The 22,074-nt window shown below is 54.8% G+C and overlaps 1 protein-coding gene across 3 annotated transcripts in view; it reads right to left on the reverse strand.

Annotated features, from left to right (window-relative positions):
* The window catches only part of GRIK3 (glutamate ionotropic receptor kainate type subunit 3), a 219,171-nt gene that overhangs the window by 23,574 nt on the left and 173,523 nt on the right, over window positions 1–22,074 (reverse strand). For all 3 annotated transcript variants that reach the window (XM_032877282.1, XM_032877283.1, XM_032877281.1), the window contains exons 10-11: window positions 16,146–16,349; window positions 501–724 (exon numbers count right to left, since the gene is read on the reverse strand). In XM_032877282.1, coding sequence (XP_032733173.1) covers window positions 501–724; window positions 16,146–16,349 — 428 coding nt within the window. The remainder of the gene's footprint in view (window positions 1–500; window positions 725–16,145; window positions 16,350–22,074) is intronic.

Raw genomic sequence — 22,074 nt, forward strand, 5'->3', positions numbered from 1 at the left:
GGCCTGCATGTGCTACGGACGGGGGCGTATGTGCCAAATTTTTGCACATGCGCCCGCATGTGCATATGTGACACGATTCCTCCTGCTGTGTGGACCAGGAGAACACAGTCTGCCTTGCACATTTCAGTCCACTTGCTGGACCATCCAACACACCTAAGTCTGCTGTCCTGGGTGCCTGGCCAGGCGGTGCAGCTCTGGGCAATGACTTAGCCTCTCCAAGCCTGCTCACAGGGCTGGGATAGCACTGCTGCCTCCCGGTCATGGACACAGACCAGGGGAAGGCCTGGGGAATACAAGCTTGGCATGGGGCGGGGGGGGGTGATCTGTGGAATATTCCTCGAAGGATACAAAGGCATCTGAGCCTCAGTGAGGGAGAGAGGAGCAGGCACAGCAGTGGCCTGAACCTTAGCCAGTGGCTAAGGACTGTTGAGGTGGGGACCAGTCTGGCTCCCTGAAACCCTGACCTTGGGCCAGAGCTCTGGCCAAAGCATGGCCCTTACCTGGCAATGACAAAGAGGACACAGCTGACCCCCAGATAGGCGAGGAGCACGTACATCCAGATGTCTGGGGACAGGGGGTTGAGGAAGGAGAAGACACTGGGGTTGGTGCCATTGGGCTTTCGATACAAGATGCTCACACCGAGGGTCATGAAGGGCTTGGAGAAGTCGATGGCTTTCTCGCGGACATGGGTGATGGTCAGGGGGGCCACGGCCAGATCTGCCTTCTGCAATGAGAGAGAGACACACACACACAGACAGGTGTGAGTAAAGCTTCAGACTAGCAGGAGACAGGCACCTCTTCTCGGAGGAGGGGGAAGGAAGGCAGTGAAGTGGAGTCATTTCCAAAGCCTTAGAGTCACCTGACCACAATGTTTACAAGTCCTTCTCCTGGGCAGGGCCACCCACAGCGTGCTGCGGAGACAGTGATGAATTAGATGGAACCCCTGTCCTCCACGAGCCTCATGGCCTTCAGGAAGAGGACAGTGGCATCAACATGCAGAGAGGAATTCTAGGAAAGCTATACCCGTGTGGTTCATCCTCAAAATGGTGCTCGGTCAAATAGATACAGTTCAGCAATCTACAAACATTTAAAAATAGCTCATGTTCTTTATTGGTGACTTTCAAACATCATGAAGAGGACACAGAATCCAGAATGGACCTTGCTTGAATTTGCTTTCCTCTCCTAGCCACTTCTTGACTGCTTCTCCCTATTTTGGATATTCTATACTTCCTAAAAGCCTTAAAATCCAGTTGGACAAAAATAATACCCTCTTTGGAAGCAGAAGTGAGTCCAGAGCCCTCTTCAATTGGTGAGGGGAGGGAAGAGGGCAAAGAAGAGGAAGAAAGGAAGGGGGTGGGGAAGGCTAGGAATGTTCCTGTGCTGGTCAATTTTAGCTCATCTCAATTTTAATGAGGGTCTAATTAAAGGTCTATTATCTCCTTGGTCTGAGCTTTTCCTGATGAACAGTCTATAATCCCTCATTTCCATCATTTCAGCCTCCTCCCCACTGTTCTCCAGCTCCAGAGGCCCCATTTAATGGCTTCCTTTTTCCCACATTCCCTTTTTCACCTCCATGCTTTGCACACCCATGCCCTATTGAGAATGCCCTCTCCCTGTTGGCTCTTATCAGCTTTCCGTATTTCTTTGCACATGCTACTTCCTCCAAGAAGCCCTCCCAGATAACCTCCAATGCTAAACCCCATGAAGCTTGCTCTGCCCCACAGTAAGGTCCTAACTGGCTCAGTTGGAATTCAGGATGTGTGGCCATGTGACTTTCTGCCTTACCTGCCTATTTGCCTGTGTCTTCCTAAGGGCAGTCAGGGCATAGCTGATGCACTGCTTTGTCCATTCCTAACCCCCATCTCAGCTCTGTAATATTTGTTAATAGAGTTCCTCTGGGATGGCTCCTGTGGATATTCACATATCAAAATGTGAACTGAGTTATCACTTCCCGGTGTCGGGGATGGGCTGGACAGAAAGAGAGGCCAGGTCCTGAAGACCAGCCCTAAAGACCCTGTTGCAAAGGTGGGATGGCTGCTCTGAGACCCCTTTCCAAGACAACAGTCTCTAGGCAACTACCCAATGTCTTGGTCCAGATTCATTCATTTGTTCGTTCATTCATTCATTCATTCATTCATTCATTTTATGAGCTTTGCTAAGCACTAGGGATACAGAGCTGAGCCATGAAGACACGGTTTCTGCCCCAGGGCTTGCAATCTAGTTGGGGAAACAGACACTAATCAAACCATTTACTAAATGGTAGCTGTTAATGCCAACTCTGACTTCACCAATCCTAGATTAGGAACCAGCAACCAACTGAAATCAGACTTTAAGGAAGGGAAGCCTGATCTGGGTAGACTCCGCAGGTGCCCCAGGCTGGGGGTGGGGGATGCTGGCAAACACACAACTTTGACATTGCCAAGCCAATGTTTTTCCTTTTAATAGAAGCCCCCACAGTTGATTATTGACATTCAGAGCCTAAGCGTTCAGTGAACCTTAGGACCTGGGATGGACGGGGAGGGGGAGCCTATTAAAAAGCATGCATCACACTGGGACCTTCCGTTTGTCAATTTCTGAATGTGGGCATTGGAAATTGCCTATCTTTGAAGGCAGAGGAAGGAGAATGCCCAGCTGCTGCCACCCTGGCCCCCTGGGGTCCTCAGGGTGTGTACAAAGGAAAGCAACAAAAAGAAGGGAACTATCAGGGAAGACACAGAGAGAGTAATGTGTACCTGCTTGATACCAACTGTGCTCCAGTCTGGGACACAGGGCTGAGCAGGAGACCCAGCTCTTGCTCTTACAGACTTTCCAGTCAAGTGAGCCCCCACTGGGGGGTGCCCATAGGACTCAGTGGGGTGGGGACCTGGCTGGGATATCCTGGAAGGTTCTTTTGATTCCTGAGTTCTAGGATCCTCTATAATGTTGGCATTAGAGGGGTGTAGTGGGCTTTTGTTCTAGAACATGGCCTCCCCTGGTCCTGTCCCTTCAAATCACATTGCTTTGGGAGAACCTCAAGGTCAATATGCCAATCTTCCTCTGGCTTTGACAGCAGGTTGGATGAAAGGACTAACGACGGGAGGATCTTGGTGTCTGCAGCCACGTTTGTTTCATGAGAAGTGGTCCAGGACTGGCGAGGAAGCCAACTGCAGGGCTGTGGGACCTCCTTCTTCACCAGCACTGTCCTGGAACCTTCTGAATCTTCCCACCCTCATCCTTCTCTCCGGCTCTCGCAGGTCAGGAGGTCTCACAGGTCGGGAGGTGGGCGTCCGTGGCATTCTGTACCTACAGCAGCGAGTCAGCTGGTCAACCTGCCCTTCTTCATGGGGAGCTTTGGTGCATCTTCTCCCTTAGGGTTCAGGAAGGCTGGCGTTCTCCGCTTTGATTTGGGTTTAGGCAGGAAACGCTGCATTTCACCGTTGGTTACGATTTCTCTGAAAAAGGCATTATTTTTTCCAGCTTTCCTTGAAAGAGCAGAATAGATGTCAAGTCTCTGCTGTGTCAGTTCATTACTCAGAATGAAAGGCCCAACCTTGGCAGGCTCTTCCCACTTGAGCAACTTTTCTCTGAGGACGACTCATGAAATCAGAGGCTGTCAGACCTGGGCGAGAGGTCTTTAAGAACATCTCTTCCAACCCTCTATTTCTTATGGTGGGAAACTGAGGCTCAGAGAAGAGCCAAGGCCTTTGCTCTCATATTCACAGTAATCATGTCCTTGAACAAACTAAACTTCTCACCTGTCCAACACATTCATGGGTCTTACAGATGATCTGTTGGCCCTGTCTGCCTGAGGACCTTTCCATACCTTTTTTAAACCTCTCAACTGGGCAGGGCAACCCTTCCAGGACCTTACTTTATCCGCACAAGCAGATTTCCACTTCCCAAGAATCTGTCCGGACCCACCTGGCAACAGCCTCTCTTACTAAACTCTATACTTGCCTGGGGCCCCTTGGAGCCACCACGTCTCCAGGAACCAGAATGAAGGCGAGAAGGAATTAACCAGATGCAACTCTGTATTTCAGCCCAGAGGTCCAGCCACCTTGACTTCTGGCTGGACACTAGCCTTGTCCCAGAAAGTGAAACCAGGAAAACCTCCTCTCAGATTCTAAGAGTGGACTTGTGACCATGGTCCCACTTCTGGCCACTTACCACCTATCAGCCTTCTCTTAAGCCTTCTCTCTCTCTCTCTCTTTTAAAAGATTTTATTTATTTATCTGACAGAGAAATCACAAGTAGGCAGAGGCAGGCAGAGAGAGAGAGAGAGGAGGAAGCAGACTCCCTGCTGAGCAGAGAGCCCAATGCGGGGCTCGATCCTAGGACCCTGGGATCATAACCTGAGCCGAAGGCAGAGACTTTAATCCACTGAGCCACCCAGGCACCCCTCTTAACCCTGCTCTTAAGCCAGAGGTCCTCCCTGAGGAAAAAGTCTAAGCCCTGAACCCCAGCTTGCTACCTGAGTCTGGTGTCCCTGTTGGCCCCTGCCTACTTGCATTCTAGGCATAGTCTTTACCAGATTCCCCATCTCTGTGCTCTGCCTCTTGGCTGGGATTCCCCAGGGTGTCCTGTTGCTCAGATCGGGACCTGCTGCAGTTACAATAGTAAGAAGCATGGTCATTGCTGGATGAGTCCCATATGCCAAGCACAGTTAAGCATGCTAATGTACACCATCACAGACGATCCTTCCAGCAGCCCTGTGTGGCAGTAAGTGTTACCATCACATTCTAGATGAGGGTGCCATGACTCAATCAGGCCAGGATGTTCGTTCAAGCTCTACTCCTTTGGGTGACAAGTGTGGGTGGCATAGGAATGAGCATAGCTGCCTTCCATGTTGGTGAATGGCTGAGCCAGTACTCGGACCCACTTCACCGTGACCTCAAACCCACCACGCAAGCCACATGTACGGGGCTGAATTGTGCGCCCCCTCCAAACAGGTTCAAATCCTAACTCCCTAGGAGCTGTGAACCTGACCTTACTTAGAAATAGGCTCAGGGCGCCTGGGTGGCTCAGTGGGTTAAACCTCTGCCTTCGGCTCAGGTCATGATCCCAGGGTCCTGGGATAGAGCCCCGCATCGGGCTCTCTGCTCAGTAGGGAGCCTGCTTTCTCTTCTCTCTCTCTGCCTGCCTCTCTGCCTACTTGAGATCTCTGTCTGTCAAATAAATAAAATAAAATCTTAAAAAAAAAAAAAAGAAATAGGCTCTTTTTCTCCCCCCACTGAAACAGTCTTTTATTCTTGCCACTGAGATTAAACAGCGTCGGATGGATTGCTGGGAGAGTATCCTGGGCTGTGCAGAGGAAGGACACTCTCTATCTTCAGTGGGCGTGTTCACCTCCCCAAAGATCAGGCTCTCTCTGGCTCCTGCTGAGTGCCCCGAAATTCATCAGTGAGCTCACGGCCGCTCCTGGGCGTGCAGCACTGCGGGTTCTGACCGTGCGATGGCTCCCGGCGGGAGCCCGTGTGCATCTGGTCTCCGTGTCACAGTTGTTCCCTCACGTGTCCCCAGCAACACTCCCCAGGTTTCAAATTCCCGTAATACCATTGCACACCTATCCCAGCAGCCAAAATTTTAAAAAAGGTACGGATAATACCAAGTGCTGATAAGGGTGTGGAGCGACGGGGTCTCTCCTGGGTTGTGGGCGGGAATGTAAAATGGTGCTACCCCTCAGGTCTCCGGTTTTTAGAGAAGAATGGAGCTCAGGACAGCTGCATGGAAGTGGTGCATCAGGCAAGGTATGTGGGAAGGAGCACGAAGTTCCCATGTCCTCTCTCTCTTGGGGCGCGCCACCCTTCTCGCATTTCCATGTGTTCACCAACCCAGAAGCTCTGCAAAAATGGTCTTTGCAGAAGTAATCAAGCTAAGATGGAAGTCATACTAGATTCGGGTGAACCCTACATCCTAGGCCTGGGCTACTCATAAGCAGAGAAGAGGACACACAGGGACACACTGAGAAGGCCCTGTGATGCTGGAGACAGAGACCAGAGTAAGGCAGGATCAAACCAAGGAGCACCAAGGATGCCAGCTGCACCAGAAGCCAGGGGAGAGGCGAGGGACACATTCTCCTTCAAAAGGGACCAATCCTGCCAGCACCTTGATTTCCAATTTCTGGCCTCCAGAACTGAGAGAGAAGACATTTCCGTTGTTTTAAGCCACCTAGCTTGTGGTCATTTGCTGTGACTGCCCTGGGTCACTCCTACACCTGCCACTTAGGGCCAGGACAGGATGATCGGAGTTCCTTCCGCCACCCCATTCAGATGAGCAGGCTCTATGGCCAGGCCTGCCCTGCCTGCTCTGAACCTGGGCTGCATTCCCAGAGACATGAACCTGACTCTGGCTGCCCACCAAGGGTGCCACGGGGTCTCCCCAGCATACACTTCGTATCATCTGGCTGGGCTGTTGAGCTCTACGGCTGCAGAAACATACACTCATACATTTACTCTCACTTCCCTCCAGATCCTTCTGCTTCTGTTTCCACAGTCCCCCAAAACCAGTCTCACTCCTGCTGCACATGCAGGACTTCTCCCCAGGGCTCTGTCTGCTGGCTCTCTGCCCACGTACATGCTATCCTGGAATTCCCCTTCCAGTCTTTTCTCAAAGTGGTGTTGCTCCAGCTAGAATCCCCCCACTCCCAACCCTGCTTCATGTACAGAAAGTGCTCTTAGGATAAAACATTCTTATTAGGGGTTCCTTAGCCTTTCATGATCTAAGAGAACTTTCTGTCCCAGAGAACGTTCTGTAACGGTGGGAATGTTCTCTATTTGCATTGTCCAATATGGTAACCATTAGCCACATGTGGCCAAGAGCTTGAAACGTGGCTATGTAAGAGAGGAACTGAGTTCATACTTTAATTAATTTCACATAAACGAATTTGAAAAAATATTTTTATTTAAGTTTTAAATTTAAATAACCCCCATAACCAGTGGCTACTGAGCTGTCAAGTGCAGACCTGGCCCTGCCCACCTCTCCAGGCTTTCCTTACCTCACATCCCCTTGCTTGCTTTCTACTAGCTTCTTTCAGACTCCCCAACTCCAGCTCTTTCTCACCTCAGGACCTTTGCACGTGTGAGCTCCTCTACCTGGGACTTCTTCCTCCACAAACGCTTTGTCTAGCTAATGCCTACTTCTCTTTCAGATCTCAGCTCAATTAAATCAATTAATTAAAATCCTCAGGTGACGTCAGGTCTCCCTGGTGATTCATCTCATGGCACAAGTATTTTCGCTCCTAGCACTGACCACAGTTGGGTTTTTAGAGAGGCTTGGTGATTTCTCCTTCACTGGACCATAAGCTCATGGGAGCAGGGTCTGAGCCCGTGTCTTTCCACCACCATGCACCCTGGGCCTGGCACAGTGCCTGGCTCACAGCCTGCCATCTGTAGACTCTGGGACTGGATGAATGGGGATGTGTAGGGGAGATACCCAGTAAGAATATCTGCAGAGCTGCCTGGCTGAGCACGTGGTAGTTTACAGGGGGACAAAGCAAGTCACGGGGCCGGGTGGGGTGGGTGTCTGCCGATGACTCCCAGACTCCACCCTTAAGAAAACACAGTGCTCCCGGAAAGCCCATGGACACTGACCTGACAACCAGCAGCCTCAACGACCCACACATTACAACAGAGGGGAAGCGGTGCTGGTAAATTCCTCAGTGTCCACAGATGGGTCACCTCCCAAGACCTGTAATCCACACACTGGCTTCCTGAGCGGTAGTGGCCTCACTACCTGCCAGTGAGGAAGGATGCTCACACCTCTCTCTGGCCCAGGAGAGCTGCTGAGTCTCTCTCCTTCAGGAAGGAAGGGCAGGTGTTCCCTGCTTCAGGACCCCAGGGGCCCCAGGAGGGACAGGCCACAGCTCCATCTCCAACCACCTGCCCCTTTTGCCACCTCATGGGCGTAAGGTGGCATCAGCCCAGACAGGCCCTGCTCAGTGACCCCCCTCTCCCTCCACATGCCATGAGGCCCTGGTGATACGTTCCCATAGCGCCCCTTGTGCTGCTCCTCCGTGTCCTTATCACAATTAAATTCTTATTTGTAAGTCACTGTTTAATACCTCCCTCACTCCTCTGCTGGTGTGTGAGCTCTAGAAGGGGGGGTACTGACCTAGATCGCACACTGATGCATCCCTCGGGTGAGCTCAAAAGCTGGCTCCAACAAGGGGCTCAGTAAAGTTCTTTTGCAAGACTGAGCAACGAAGTACCCCCAAGGGTCCCGACCAACCCTGACCACAGCCTAAGGGGACTGAGCTCTGGCCTCCGTTTCCCTGCTCATCACCCCCGTTCTCCCCGAAGCCACGTGACCCATGCCAATCTGCCTGGGTCCTGCACTCCCCCCAACCCAGGCCTGTCTCTCACCAGCGTTTTTCCAGATTTAGGCCTCCGCTCCTTGTACCCTGGCCCTTGATGGGCCCCTTACTTCTGGTCTGTTCACTGAAAGCCCTCACCTGTCCTCGTGGCTGTCCTTAGGTGGGTCCTGGTGACGTCTTCAGCTCCATATCCCTCCCCGGTCATTGCCTGGGCTGCTTGGCCACCCTGGGGAGGGTCCACCCTTTGGGTTCATCTGTGGTCCCCCCAAGCCTGTCCTGCTCCATCGAGGACTCTGCCCTACCCCAGGTGAGCTCCCAGCAGGCCTAGCTTGCACGCACCTTGGCCCAGGCTTGGGGAGGGGGCCAGAGGTGGGGGCAGGGGCAGAACCTTCCCTGGCCTTGGAAACAGGCCAGAGTTCAGGTCTGTTCTGTGTTTGGGAGAACATGGGACACAGTAGGGTGATGGCCAGTACGTCTGAGACTGGATCTTCCTGTCACACTGCAGCCTGCCTGGAGCCTGGGAGACCACAGCGCATGGGCTCATTGGCCATGTTGGGAGACATCTTCCCAAGTCTGTGTCCTCCTTCACTCACCCACATGCGCCACCTGCCACTGCACTCCAGGGGGCCGGAAATGACCCTGTGCCCTCCCTCGATTCCTCTGCATGCTGCCAGCCACAGGACAGGGAAGACATTTCAGGAGCTACTCCCACCTCCCCCAAGTCTCCAGCCCTTTCCTCTAGGGTTTCCTGGGATAGACCAGTGGCCACTCCCCACCGGTTTCCGAGCCTAGGGCTCCCAGCCCAGGCCCCGGTCTGGGAGCCAGGGAAGCCTTTACCTGGACACACCCGTCTCTCAGGACACGTTCCCAGGCTGAAGAGTCACACAGATTCATCTGTCCATTGACTACTGTCTGCTTCCTGCTAGAATTGAGACCCAGAAGCTCAGGGAAGCGATCCTGCCTGTTTGCCCACGGCCCTATCCTCCGTGCTAGCATGGGGCTCTTACCTCAATACATTTAATGGCCAAAAGAATAACTTGATCACAGGGAACACTGGAAAGAGCCACCTTTGGAGTGGAAAGGTCACCCGGGAAGCACTTCCGCTGGCCTGCCACACTGCAGTTCTCACAGGGGAACCCTTAGTCACGGGTGGTACTGGCGATGTCCCACCGATGTGTGTGAGACACATCGATTGGTGTGACACCAACGTCACACTTCATCAGCACTGTGGCCATGAACAGCCTGGGAAAACCCCTACATAACTCCAGAGCCGAGGCCAGGTGCTAGGAAATGCCTGTGTAGACGGAAGGGTCACCAACCCAGGCTTCACATACCGGTCCCTGAGCTGCTGGACGCCCAGCAGTGAGAAATGAAGTCTGTGCCTTTCTCAGGCCTGCGAGAAGGGTCTGATTCCCGAGTGCCAGCAAAGGCACAGCAGGGCGGGCGTCCCCTGCTTTGTGGCACATGATGGGGGAGGCCCGCATGTCTGTTCCCACCTCCAGAGGAAGCCCCCTTCCCCATACCGTGCGTGACCACAAGGCAGGGGTCTGCCCAGGCCTGGCCTAATGCTGCAGGCCTCCTGATGGCATGGGGACCCAGGGAGCTCCGTGAGCTCAGCTCTCTGGTCCGTGCTCCGGATAGCTCTCCCTCGGTTTCTCCTCCTCACTCTCCGGTCTCGGCTCAAGAGTCAGTCTGGCAGGGAAGCCCAGTCGTCTCTCCTGGTCTTACACATCCCAAGTCTCCCACACTGCTCTATGGTGCCAACTGCTGGTTTAATACAAGTCAGCTTGGCTGATTCACTGTTTGTTCCCATGGGTGGGGGAGAGGGGTGAGGGGCAAGGGCCATGGGCATCTACCTCTAGTCTCTTTAGTCTCCACCCTGTGTCTGACACATTGTGGGGACCGGGTTCGGACCCCTGCCCTTGAGCACCAAGTTGTGGGCTTTGGCCCTGGCCACCCTCATGTAGGCACCAGTGGACACTCACCTCCGACACGCCCGGCCCACTGAGGGCGCTGCTGGGGGGTCCCCGTGGGTTCCCATGCCTGCCGTGTCAAATCCAGAAACGCCTGGAAATCAGGAGCCCGTGGAAAAACCTCTCCCCCCACCACGTCTCTCCTTATCCTGAGACACACTCTGCAAGTTTTTTCCAGGGTGTCGACTGAGGGACTGGTCACACTCAGTGCCGACGGGCTCAATAACGATTTCTTGCTTCGGCGTTCCACACCCCTGCTCCATGTCCCTGGCCCTCACTTGCTCCCTGGCACCACACCCCAGAACTAGGTGTTACCATCTAAGCCTCTTCCTCAGGCTCTGCTGTCCAGGAGCCCAGCTGAGACTGTTCCAGAAAGGTCTGTGGAACGAATGAAGGAACAGTTGACCCTCAGCAGGGTGAAACTCTCGCTCCCTCTGACCTTCGTTTCCCTCCAATCCCCCTTCACTCTGGAAGCGCTGTTGTACCTGTGCCTTGACTGTTCTGGCCCTGGGCTGGCTGGACCCCAACCTCCAGCCAGGCTTCTTCCAGGTTTTTCACAGGTTGGTCCCTGCTGCCTGAGTCCTGGCAGCTAACAGTTCTTTGGTGAATCTCAGTGTGGCCCAGTCCTTCCCACATCCCGGGCCTGCTTCCCTGCTCCTTCTCAGGCAGCTCAGAGTCATTGCCCTGGCAACCCGGCTGCCCTCCCAGGAGTCCACAATCACATGCCCTTGAGGAATCCCCTGCCCTCCACTGCCTTGTCCCACCCAGGCCTCCACCTGCCCCAAGAGAGCTCCCAGCACGTCTTGCTTTAAAGGGCATTGGCCAGCCTGGAGGAGGTGGTTTGCCAGAGCCTTTCCTGGCCACACAAACAGGGGCTTGGGGTTGCTGCTACCATGAATGCAGGGAGGCCAGAGCTAAGATCTGATTACTGGTTGAATGGCAGGGGACACCATACGTGATGGGGCCATAGCCTTGACACCTGACCCTCCTTAGGCACCGGATGGGAAGTTCAATGCTTAGGACCCACAGCCGCGCCCCTGGGGAGGGTGTGTGAGTCCGTGTGCTCCCTCACACACCCTCATTCATCGACACCTGCTCCATGTGCCTGGCCCACACCGGGCGCTCAGGCAGCAGCCAAGAGCTGTTCATCAGGAGCTCACTGTCTGGAAGGAGGGTGTGGGGGGGTGATGGGCCCCTGGAGCGATGCCATCCCCTTTGCTCGGCACTCAGCATGACCAGGAGGCACAGGGGATGTCCGGGCTCTGCTACTTCTCTCACAAGTGAAAGGATGATACACCCAGGCTACCCACGACTGCTCCGTGTCTCCTCCCCGTTCTAACCCTTGTCTTGGTCCAGCCTCATCCACTGCCAGGAAAACCTCCTCCCCTGCTCTAAGTGAGACGTGACAATTGAGAGAGGAGAACCATGGCTTGCTGTGACTTAGAAGGCATGTCCGCATTTCCTTAAGGCCACGCTCCTGCTTCCTCTCTGCCAAACCGGGCCCCTCTGATTCCAGGGCTTCGGAGAGCAGCCAGGACAGGATTCTGGGCTCACAGAGAATAAAGTTCCCAGCCTGCGGCTGACCCTGTCGCTTGTGCCAGAATGGATGCCATTCACGCCTCTCCTTTGAGCTCCCTGCCTGCCACGTGTGACCCTGTGCCCACACCTCTCTAGGAACCTCTCCTCCTTTGGCCTCTGTCACCCCTGCTCTCCTGGCTCTCCTTCTTCCTCTCTGGCTTTGGTGGCTCCGCCGTCTTGTGGAGTTCTCGTTTTCCTCTCTCCTTATGCTTCCTTGTCGTTTGGGTCCTCCCCAGGGTCCCATCTCTCCTTGGCCCGGCAGTCCCACCTCCGGCCGCCTCCTGAGGTCCCCTCCAAGGCTGGGCTGATGACTCCCAAGCCATGAACTCCTGCCCCACTGTCTCCTCTGACGGCCCAGTTATATGGCCAGCCACCTCCCAGCACCTCAGGCCCAGCATGACCTCCGTGCCTCCTCCACTCCTCGATTTGGCCAGGAGGCTCTTTATTTGGGGATGACACTGTCATCTTCCCAGCTGGAATTTCACACCTGTCCTGGTGCAAAAATCTTCCCTGTCCCTCAACTCCTTCATCCAGCACATCCAACAATCTTCTCCATTCTCCCTTCCCATCGCTGTCCCAAGCCACCCGCCTCCCTCCTTTCCCACCGCAGTGTTCCCTTCTTTCTCTCCACCATGCTCTCCTTCACTCGGGCCCCAGCCATGGCCTCCAGACTGGCTCCTGGGCAGCCCTACCGCAGTGATTTTCCTCCACCTGATGCTCATGTCACTCCTTTCCAGCTGTGACCCCCGGAGCTCTCAGGATGAAACCCAAATACCTCTGCTTAGCACCCAGGACAGAAACTCTGGATGGCAGGTATCAGGAAAGGCCAATGCCCCCAAGGGGAGTAGGGGGATGATGCCTTGCTGTGTGCCTCCGCTCTCTGTGAGTCTGATCACTGTGAATCAGTTTCCCAAGACTCCTATTTGGAATCAGAGGGGTAAGGTTTAGATCCCGGGTCACTGTGGCCCATCAGGATGACCACGGCTGGGCCCGGCCACTGCATTCATCCACGTGTGTACTTTAGACAGCAGGGGTGACCCTGGAGGGAAGGCCACAGGACAGCTCCCAGGGGCTGCTCATGTACTGGGCATCAAGCCCTCTGTTAAGCATCTCCAGGCCATATCTCATTAAATCATCCTACAAACCCTGGGAGGAAGGCTTTTTTATTACTCCCATCTCATAGATGTGGAAAGAGAGGCCAGAGAGATTGAGTACGGGCTAGACCCGGAATCTGAAGTCATCTCTATTGGATTCCAGGTTCATTAACACACCTGGGAGTAATTTAAGGCACGGACGTGGACGTGGGCAGAATACCTTTGAGAGAGGAGAAATGAGAGGGAGCAGGCAGTAAAGCTGGAGAGAGTGAGAGTCTGCGAGAGCCGGGGTGATGGAGAGCGAAATCACTGCTCCGTCCAATCCATCTGTTGCTTGCACCGTTGGAGCCCACCGTGCTGGGGCAGGGGTGCGAGGAGTGTGTCAGCAGGAGAGGTCACACCCCCACCTGTCCCATCTTCCTCCGTGAGCCTGGCTCCCTGGAAGGCCGTATGGCGTGGGACAGAGGAGAGCAAGAGTGTCTGAGAAGGACCTCTTAAGTCCTGCTGGTCAGAGGCTCCACCCAGGGCCTCCAAATGGGCCTCGGGGGGCAGATTCTCACAAAGGTAGGCATTCATCACTTTTACGTCTGCGTTCAGATCCCTAATAAGGAAGTAATAATATTGCCAAGCCTTTACCACACTATCTAAGAGCTAGTGAGAAGACTAATTATCTGACGACACTAATAAATGGTTATGATGTTATTAAAAATGGCACCAAGCTAGGATTAATAGGCTCATCAATTGTAGGGAATCGGGTTTAACAAGGTCCCCTGCCTGTCCCGTCAGGGCCCGTGCCTTGATGGATACCGCGCCGCACGGAGGCCGCAGATGAGGCCACCTCCCCTCTTTTCCCCAGCAGAGGGTCAGCTGAGAAAGGTCTGGCTTACCGCTGGGTTTTTCTGAGCCGCCCCCTCACAAATGCTCTTCAAAGCCTGGAGATGGAGATGCTGTGGCCACCAGGACTGTCGCCGGCCCTGCTCCCTTCCACAGGTGGCCCCCACGCTCCATGGGACCCCCTCCACCTCCCCTGTCCAGCCTGCCTCTGCAAACAACAGGCACTGGCACCCACTGGGGCCCCGCATTCCAGAGCCCTGGCACCAAGCAGGAGTAGGGGAGCTGATAAATGGAGATGCCTCTGGGGCCTGCTGACTAATTTCCATAATAATTATAGTTATTACTAATAATGGTGACACCACTACTCCCTTCCGTTTACACTGGATTCCACAATCTAGGAGAGCTTCCCCACCAGCTGTCTCCTCCCAGCCGCTCAACCTGCTGCGGAGAACACAGGGTAGGTAGGTAGTCCATATTAGGTGTTCGTATTCTCCATGTTGAGTTAGAACCTAGGAACCCGGGGACATGAAGGGACTTCTTCAAGTCCCCTCCCCGGCCTCAAAGGAGTAACCATACGATACAGATAAAAATAAGAAGACAAGGACTGACAGGGTGCAGAAGACATAACGCACGTGTGTGAGCTTAGCCCTCACGGCCTATGGGGCTGGCTCTATGACTGTCATTCCCGTTTTACAGATAGAGAAACTGAGACAGAGAGAGGCCAAGAAACTTGTTGAGGGGCGTGTGGCTAGGTAGCCGCAGAGTGGGAGTCAAGCCCAGCCCAAGTTCGTGCTGGTGACCAGAAGCCTCTCCCACCAGCCTTCCACGGGAGCCTGAGTTCTGGGGGCCCTAGGAAATGAAGGTTTTACTTGAGCCTTCCCGCGTCTCCCTCCCCTCCAAGGCTCTAGGTTCCCTGTAGAGCATCTCCCCTGCACGGTAACAATCCCCGTGGCTGGTACTTTCCATGCCAAGATCTACACTACAGGACTACAGGAGCCTACTTTGCCCTGGCTCCTGGGGTCAGGATGGCTCTTCGCACGTGTTGGAGCACAGGGCTTCCGAAAGCAGAGAACCTCCAAAGACTGCTGCTTTGAACACCACTTACGAGCCGTGGGTCCTCGCTGCTCTCTGCCTCAGTTTCCCCATCTGTAAAATGGGTGGTAGGAGCAGGACCTACCTCACGGGGATGTTGTGAGGATAAATGAGGGGAGGAGAACATAAGGGGTCTGTATAGATCAGGTCCTGGCATTCGTTAGCAGGTCTTTGTTGACAGATGCCTCTGGAAAGCTGAGGGGCTTGGGCTAGAAGGCAGAAAACGTTTGCTACCGGCCAGCTGAGCCTGTGCAAATAGCTCCTCCTTCCATTCCTGCAGCAGCTGCGGGAGCTCTGGTGGTTGTCCCTTCCTCCTATTTTAGACGTGGAGACACTGAGACTCAGGGAGGTTGATGAACATTCCCGGTCGCACACCTACGAGGTGCTAACATGGGGCCAGAACCTGAGTTCTGGCAGATCGCTTCTGGGCACCTGACAAGCCTTCCTCTTACTGAGGTCTTGCGGTGGGCGACGCCCTGCTCCTAGTCCTTCCATCCAGGGTCACAATAATCCTCCGAGGAGTGACGCCCATTCCAGAGATGGGAAATTGCTTAGAGAGGTTCCTCCTCACGGGCCCCTATTCACACAGCTGCTGAGTAGGGTACCGGCCCTTTAACCCAGGGCCCCTGCCTACCCCTGCCTGGGGCAACCCTACACTATGGCTTCGGTCTTCCTCCCAGGGTCCCACAAGCCCCAGGCCCCTCCTACCAGCTGTTCCTTCTTCCCAAAGCCCTGCCTGTCTGCTTCCCCCTACTCTCCCTCACCTCAGGCATAGCGCTCCCAGCTGAGCCTTGCTTCTCCCCTCGCAGAGCCCTCAGCTCCCTGCACCACCGGTCTCTCCCTTGCAGCCAAAGCCACTCAAGGCAGGGACAGACCTAGCTCTGCGTCCTAGAGTTTGGGAAGTGTTTTGTACTGGCACCCACGTGACTGGGACAGCCTTTGGTCTCCCCTAAAGGACCGAGAGGCATCGAGGAGCTGGGGAAGTCCTCCAGAGCGAGCTCACCAAAGACACCAGTGGGAAAGACTCAGTCACATGGAGTGGGCGGGGGGTGGTCACAAGGGCGGGACGGGTAGTGCACGTGTGCTTGTGTGGAGGGCAGTGTCTGGGAGCTGGGGAGCACGAGCAAGGCAGGCCCACGGGAGTGGGTCCTTCCCAAGGACCTTTGTCTCTATCTCCCCTGCCCCCAGGGCTCTCACCTGCTAGGATGCCCCACCCCGACATGCACTGGACTTGACCAAGCCTCCTAGGGCATCCCTAGCCCCAGGGGCTCCCTTCCTGCTTACGTGGTCGATGAGCTCCTTGATCATGCCGTTCCACTGGCCCTTGTCGTCCTGCGCCCCGTACTTGCCATCTTCCACCAGCCGGATCTCGTAGGAGAAGCCTAGGATATGGGCCAGCTCCTTGAGCAGGTCGATACAGTAGCCCTCGAAGCGGTCATTCCCGAACAGGGTCCTGTCAGATTTCCGGAACATGACGAAGGGCTCCTCCTGCAGGGATAGACGGGAGAGGGGCTGACAAAGGCGGCGTGGGTCGGGGGAGAGCTTGGTCTGGAGCCTCTCCTCATCTGTACTTTGTCGTGGCCCCTGGCACGAGGCGGGGGCTTGGAGGGTATTTATGATGAACTGTCTGATGGTCACAGAGCTGGAAGGGGTGGGACAGGCATTTGGACTCAGGCGATCAGATTCGAATCCCATGCTCTCTACCACACCATCCGTGCAAGGCCAGAGGTTCTCCAAGTGTGATCCCCGATCAGCAGCCCCAGCGGCATCCAAGAACTTGTGAGAAATGTACACTTTTCAGCTGCACGTGGACCACTGGGCCTGAAACTCTGGGGTTGGAGCCCAGCGTCCGACTCTTGATTTCGGTTCAGGTCATGATCTCAGGGTGGTTGACTGGGCCCCTGTTGGGCTCCATACTCAGTGGGGAGTTTGCTTGGGATTCTCTCACTCCTTCTGCCCCTCCCCCCACTTACTCTCTCTTTCAAATAAATATATAGATCTTTAAAAAAAAAAAAAGAAAGAAATACATCCCTCCAGGGGATTCTGATGTCTACTCTTGCGTGAGAACCCTGCCATACCAGACCCTCCATCCAGTATGCTCCCTGACTCCTCCCCCCGATACATTTCTGTCCTCCCTAGGTTCTCAGTCCCCAGCCTGAGGATCTGCTGGGTAAGTGAGGGATGTGGATGGACCCAGGTTGCACGAGGAAATTGTCAACTGCCAGTGCCTGTGGAGGGCCTAGCCCACAGCCCAGCAAGGGCGTGCTGGACAGACAAATGGCATTGCCTCATTTAACTTTGATGTCACCCTTTGCGGGGAGGGACCCACAGTCCCACTTGACAGATGCAGAGAGTGAACTCACGAGTACGCGTGACTGGTACGAGCTGAGCTCACACCATTACACTGGCAAGGAGAGCAAGTGAATTCAGGTGGGTGTAGCCCTGAAGTGCAAATTTGTAAGCCCCTCACTGAGCCAGAGGCCCCAAGATCCAGGGCACCTCTCCTGGTGGGTATGGGGCCCTCGGCAGGTAGCTCAGTAGCCAGGACACACATCCCGCTGTCCCACTTCGGGCTCTCTCCCTGCCTGGCAACGGGGAGCCAGCAAGGGGCTGTGATGAGAGCACAACTCCGTCTGATTTCTCATTTAGAAACAAGCTCTTCAGGGTGCCTGGGTGGCTCAGTGGGTTAAAGCCTCTGCCTTTGGCTCAGGTCATGGTATCAGGATCCTGGGATCAAGCCCTACATTGGGCTCTCTGCTCAGCAGGGAGCCTGCTTCCCCCTTTCTCTCTGCCTGCCTCTCTGCTTACACTTGATCTCTGTCTGTCAAATAGATAAATAAAATCTTAAAAAAAAAAAAAAAAGAAAGAAAAGAAAAGCTCTTTGCCGCCCTGCAGAGAACTGGGGGAAGAGGCGGGACAGACAGTGGGAAGTTGCCATTGACCTGGTCCAGTCTGAAGTCTACAGGGTGGGAACTGTGGTCTCTGACGTGGCAAAATCCAGGCCTACAGTAGGGACCCAAAGTCCAGGTCAACGTACAAGTCCGTGTTTCTACGGGGTCCACCCACCCAGCCTCACCGACAAGTCCCCATCCCTGGGCCATGGTGGATGGGTCACTCACGTTTTTCTGAGTCCTACTATGCACCAGACAGCAATTCAGGGTCTCACATAGGCTGCTTGATTCAGGCCCCCAAGGCCTGCAGGACAGGTGACATCACACCCATGCCGCAGATGAGGAAACACGGTCAGAGAGGGTCAGTAAGTTGCTCTAGTCACACAGGAGTTGAACGGCAGTCTGAGAGTCTGGCTCCCCTGCTTCCTGTCTGTAGCTCCTGGCCTCCTCCTGTGCCTTAACCTTCCCCAAGGCCACTTTGGCACCCCCCTACCCCCTACCCATGTCAGAATGCCTCAGGTCTTCAGCTGACAGGTGATAAGCAGTAGCTGACAGAGGGCACATGTACTGGGAAACCCATGTGCACAGGCCCACGAGAAGGGCACACACCCAATTATGGAGGCCTCTCATCATCTGTCAACCAGTATGGTTATTCCTTTGACACTGTGGGCCCCTGGGGACAGAGTGAGCCATGGCAGGCCCTGAGAACACCCTCACTGGAGATCCTCCGGAGCAGAAACCCACCAGCATCCTCCAGCTGGGCTCCCGCTGTGACAGGTGGGCTCCATTCTCTGCTCCTGGTCCCCCAGTACTGCCGCCTTTCAAAATCCCAATCCCACCCCAGGACTCATTTACTCTAGGTTTTCAACAATCCTTTAGGACGATTCAGAGCAAGGATGGGGGAGCATGTGTGAGTCTCCAGTGGTTCCTGCCTCTCCAGGGTTTCTGAGAAAAACCATCTCTCAGTCTAATTGGGTGGAAGATATCGGGCAACTGACCCTTGGTCCTCCCCCCGGCTCCACCGGACCCCTTTCCCTGGCTAGAGTCCATGCTGAATCTCTGTGCCTCCCATCCCCACCCTGCAACCAAGTGGGCAGCTCACAAGGTTGGTGAGAAGAGCACAGGTGGGGCGGGGAGGGGCAGGGGCTACCTGGAGGGAAGGGGGCTGTGGTTAGCACACACACGTCATCGTGCAAATCCGTCTCTGGGAGGGTGCTGCCCGGAACCCTGGCATGCGGCCTGGGGGCAGGAGCCTCAGGAACCTGCCCCCTCCCCCTGATCCTTCTGGTTGGACATTCTTGTGCAGTGAACAAAGTATACCACTGTCCGAGTTGGCCCTGATGTGAGCTCAAGAAAGAACTGGAGAGAAGGTACTATCTCTCCCAGGAGAATCGCCAACCACACACACATTCCTGGACAAAATCGACCTCCTTCTGCAAAATGGGGAGAATCCTGGACCCCACCAGACAGGGTTGCTGGGAGGAGTAAAGGAGCCAATCTATGAAAAGCACTTACAACGGCGCCTGGCAAAGGTAAGCTGCCGATGTGATCGACGGATTGACTTTTGTTAATATCGTTACCGTCTTTCCGTGTGCTGGGTCGCCTGTGCCTGCAGTGCCCTTTCCAGCCTAGAGACCATGCCCAAGGTCAACAAAGGTTAAACACCCTAGCTGGCCCTGGAAAACCATTTCAGGGAAAGGTCCCTGAGATGGCTTACTTCTTGACCCTCCCTCCACGCCCCTCCCTGGGCCTATTCTCTAAAATTAGCACTTCCTTTGTGAAGCCACCGCAGCCCCAGAATCTATACATCTCCATATAAATACGCTGCCTTCGGAGCAGCTGTAAAATGCCATTAATTTCGGGAAGTGCTCTGCGGATGGCATACATATTTAACAGCCAAAGCCCAGAGCATTAAAATGGTGCTCGCCTTAGTAATGTGTCTCTCGACCTGCAACATTTCCTAGGGGGTAATTCTGAACTCCGCCAACTACTTATTCATGGACTATTTCACAATTTATTACTGGAAATGTCCAGACAGCCAATTCACAAGCTCTCTCTGCTGCTAATCGATTGCTCGGTGAAGGTGCCCTCAATTTCATAACTTCACGCTCCCCTATTGCTCTGGGAGAACCGCCGTAGGAGCAGGGTAATATTTCTCTTCAACAAGTCACAGGAAACAGGGGTCCAGAAAAATAACCTTTCCTGACTTTTCGCGGCCAGAGCTCTCCGTCTGGTTTCTTTCTGATCACTTACACCAACGGGAGAGCTGGGCCTTGGGCTAAGCTTCTCCCCTGGCCGCAGGACCTGCGGAGTTGGAAAGGGGTCTGTGGGGGGAGGAGGATGCAAGGGTGAGCTGCCCGGCACCAGCATTCCCAAGCCCCCCTCTGATGCACATTCACACAAGTGCACACCTGTATACACAATACTACCGGCACGGGTGTACCACATTCTTGATGTTCTGTCTGCCTGGCCCTGCTTGGCCACAGAGGCTGAAGGCTCTGGACCCAAGACCTTGCCTTCTGCCTGTTAGAACCAGGACAGAGCACTGGGAGTCCTGCCCATCCTGGAGGTGGGGTCTAGAGCAGTCCCTGGCCTGGGACCGCCCTCCCAGCCCACATCCTGGCCTTCCTTGGCTTCTCTGCTTCTCCTATTGCCCAGTGCTAGGGGTTCTGCCTGCCTGGCCGTTGAGTCTTACGAGGTCACTATGTGCACAAGGCACAAACACACCCACTGGTGTGACTCCAGACACCCGTGTGCGGCTGGGCCAGTCCCGCACCCACACACGCACCCACATGTGTGTCAACACTGCTGCTTTCTTCAGCAGCCTAAAGAACTCCGAACCTTCAAAGGCAGGGCCCCCAGGAGTGAGGCAGGTGTGTCTTCTCGGCATGTGAGCTGAGGTTGGAGTGGATGAATTTTTCATGAGCCCATGGGAGAGCAGAACCAGAACAGAAGCTGGGGCCAGGCAGAGAGGGGGCGAGAAATGGGAGGCTTCTAGGCTCTCGAACTCAGACATGGGGAAGGCCATCTGCAGCTCTGAGGGCCAGGGTGGGTGCAGTTAGGGCTCCGTCCATCTGTGTGCCCAGGGTAAGGCACCCTTTGTTCTTAACTCCAGGGTTAGGGATAGGGGAGAAGAGGAGGCAGGTTTCTGACAGCCCACAGGGAACTGCGGCCCTCCCCTGTGCTGAGACTAGGGAAAAGAAAGAGCAGAAACCCCTTTCATTAAGGGTCCAGCCCTATTCTCCGGGGGCAAAGCAGTCAGATCTTCCTGAACCCAGCTTTGGTATCTGCCTGTCACTCAAAGTGCCGTTTCCCAGACAACACCCTTGCAGGCTGGCCCCCCTCACCAACCCCCTCCCCCACCACAGTGCTCTCAGCAAGAGGTGCTGGCCCTGTTTTCAGGCTGCCAACCGCTGGGCTGGGTTTTCAGCCAGAGCAGCTAGGGCTAGGCCCCTTTTCACAACTGGTGCCCCTGCCCCAAATAGCCTCAACCTGAGAGCACCCCCCAGGACCATGCTGAGACTTTCAGGAGCATCTGGACCAGCTCAAGGTTTTTGGGAAGGAGGCCCCAGGTCCGTCCATGGGGGAGTGGGCCTCTCTCTCACTCGGGAGACTGAGGACATTTTCAGCGGGGCATAGAGAGTTTCTCAGAGACCAGCTCAAAGGCTGTGTGTCATAGCCCGTCCCCATCAGGGATCCTCCAGATGTTTTCCGGGCCATTTCTCTTCCTCCAGGAAAGACTGGGCTTCTCTCACTGACCCACAGGGAGAAGCAAACCTTACCCTCCATGAGCTCTGGGCACCGGGGAACGCAGAAAGCAATCATGGGCCGCCCCCTGCCCATGTGAATATCTGACACTGCAGGATGGGGTTAAGACAGTGCGCGGGACATGGGCTTGGGTGGGTCAGCAGCAATGTCAGAGGTCAAGGCCAATGGGGGCGGGGGTGGGGGGTGGAGGAAGGAATAATTATGATGTCATGCCCAGGAGCTCAGACTTTGAGCAAAGCAGATGATGAGGTCGTGGTTGGGTCTGGAGTCTGTCTTATCAACAGGAGACCAGAGATATGAGGGACACAGAAGGTCAAGGTCACAAACCCTAACGCCTTCAGGGGCCAGTCAGGAAACAAGGAAGCGAGAGGCAGGGTAGTGTTGACCATGGTCGGGGTGGCAGGGTTCTGTAGAAGGCAAGTCTGAAGCCTCTGAGCTACCCTGTGCTGGGAAGAACCTCTGTGGTCATGGTCAAGGTCATGGTCAAGGGTCAGTCTTCAGTGAAGTTCAGGGCTCAGGGGTGGACAGAAGCAGAGGCTTTCTCTAGAACACTC

This window comes from Lontra canadensis, unplaced genomic scaffold, assembly GCF_010015895.1.
Source record: "Lontra canadensis isolate GAN:19392208 unplaced genomic scaffold, GSC_riverotter_1.0 scaffold60, whole genome shotgun sequence".
NCBI classification, from domain to species: domain Eukaryota; kingdom Metazoa; phylum Chordata; class Mammalia; order Carnivora; family Mustelidae; genus Lontra; species Lontra canadensis.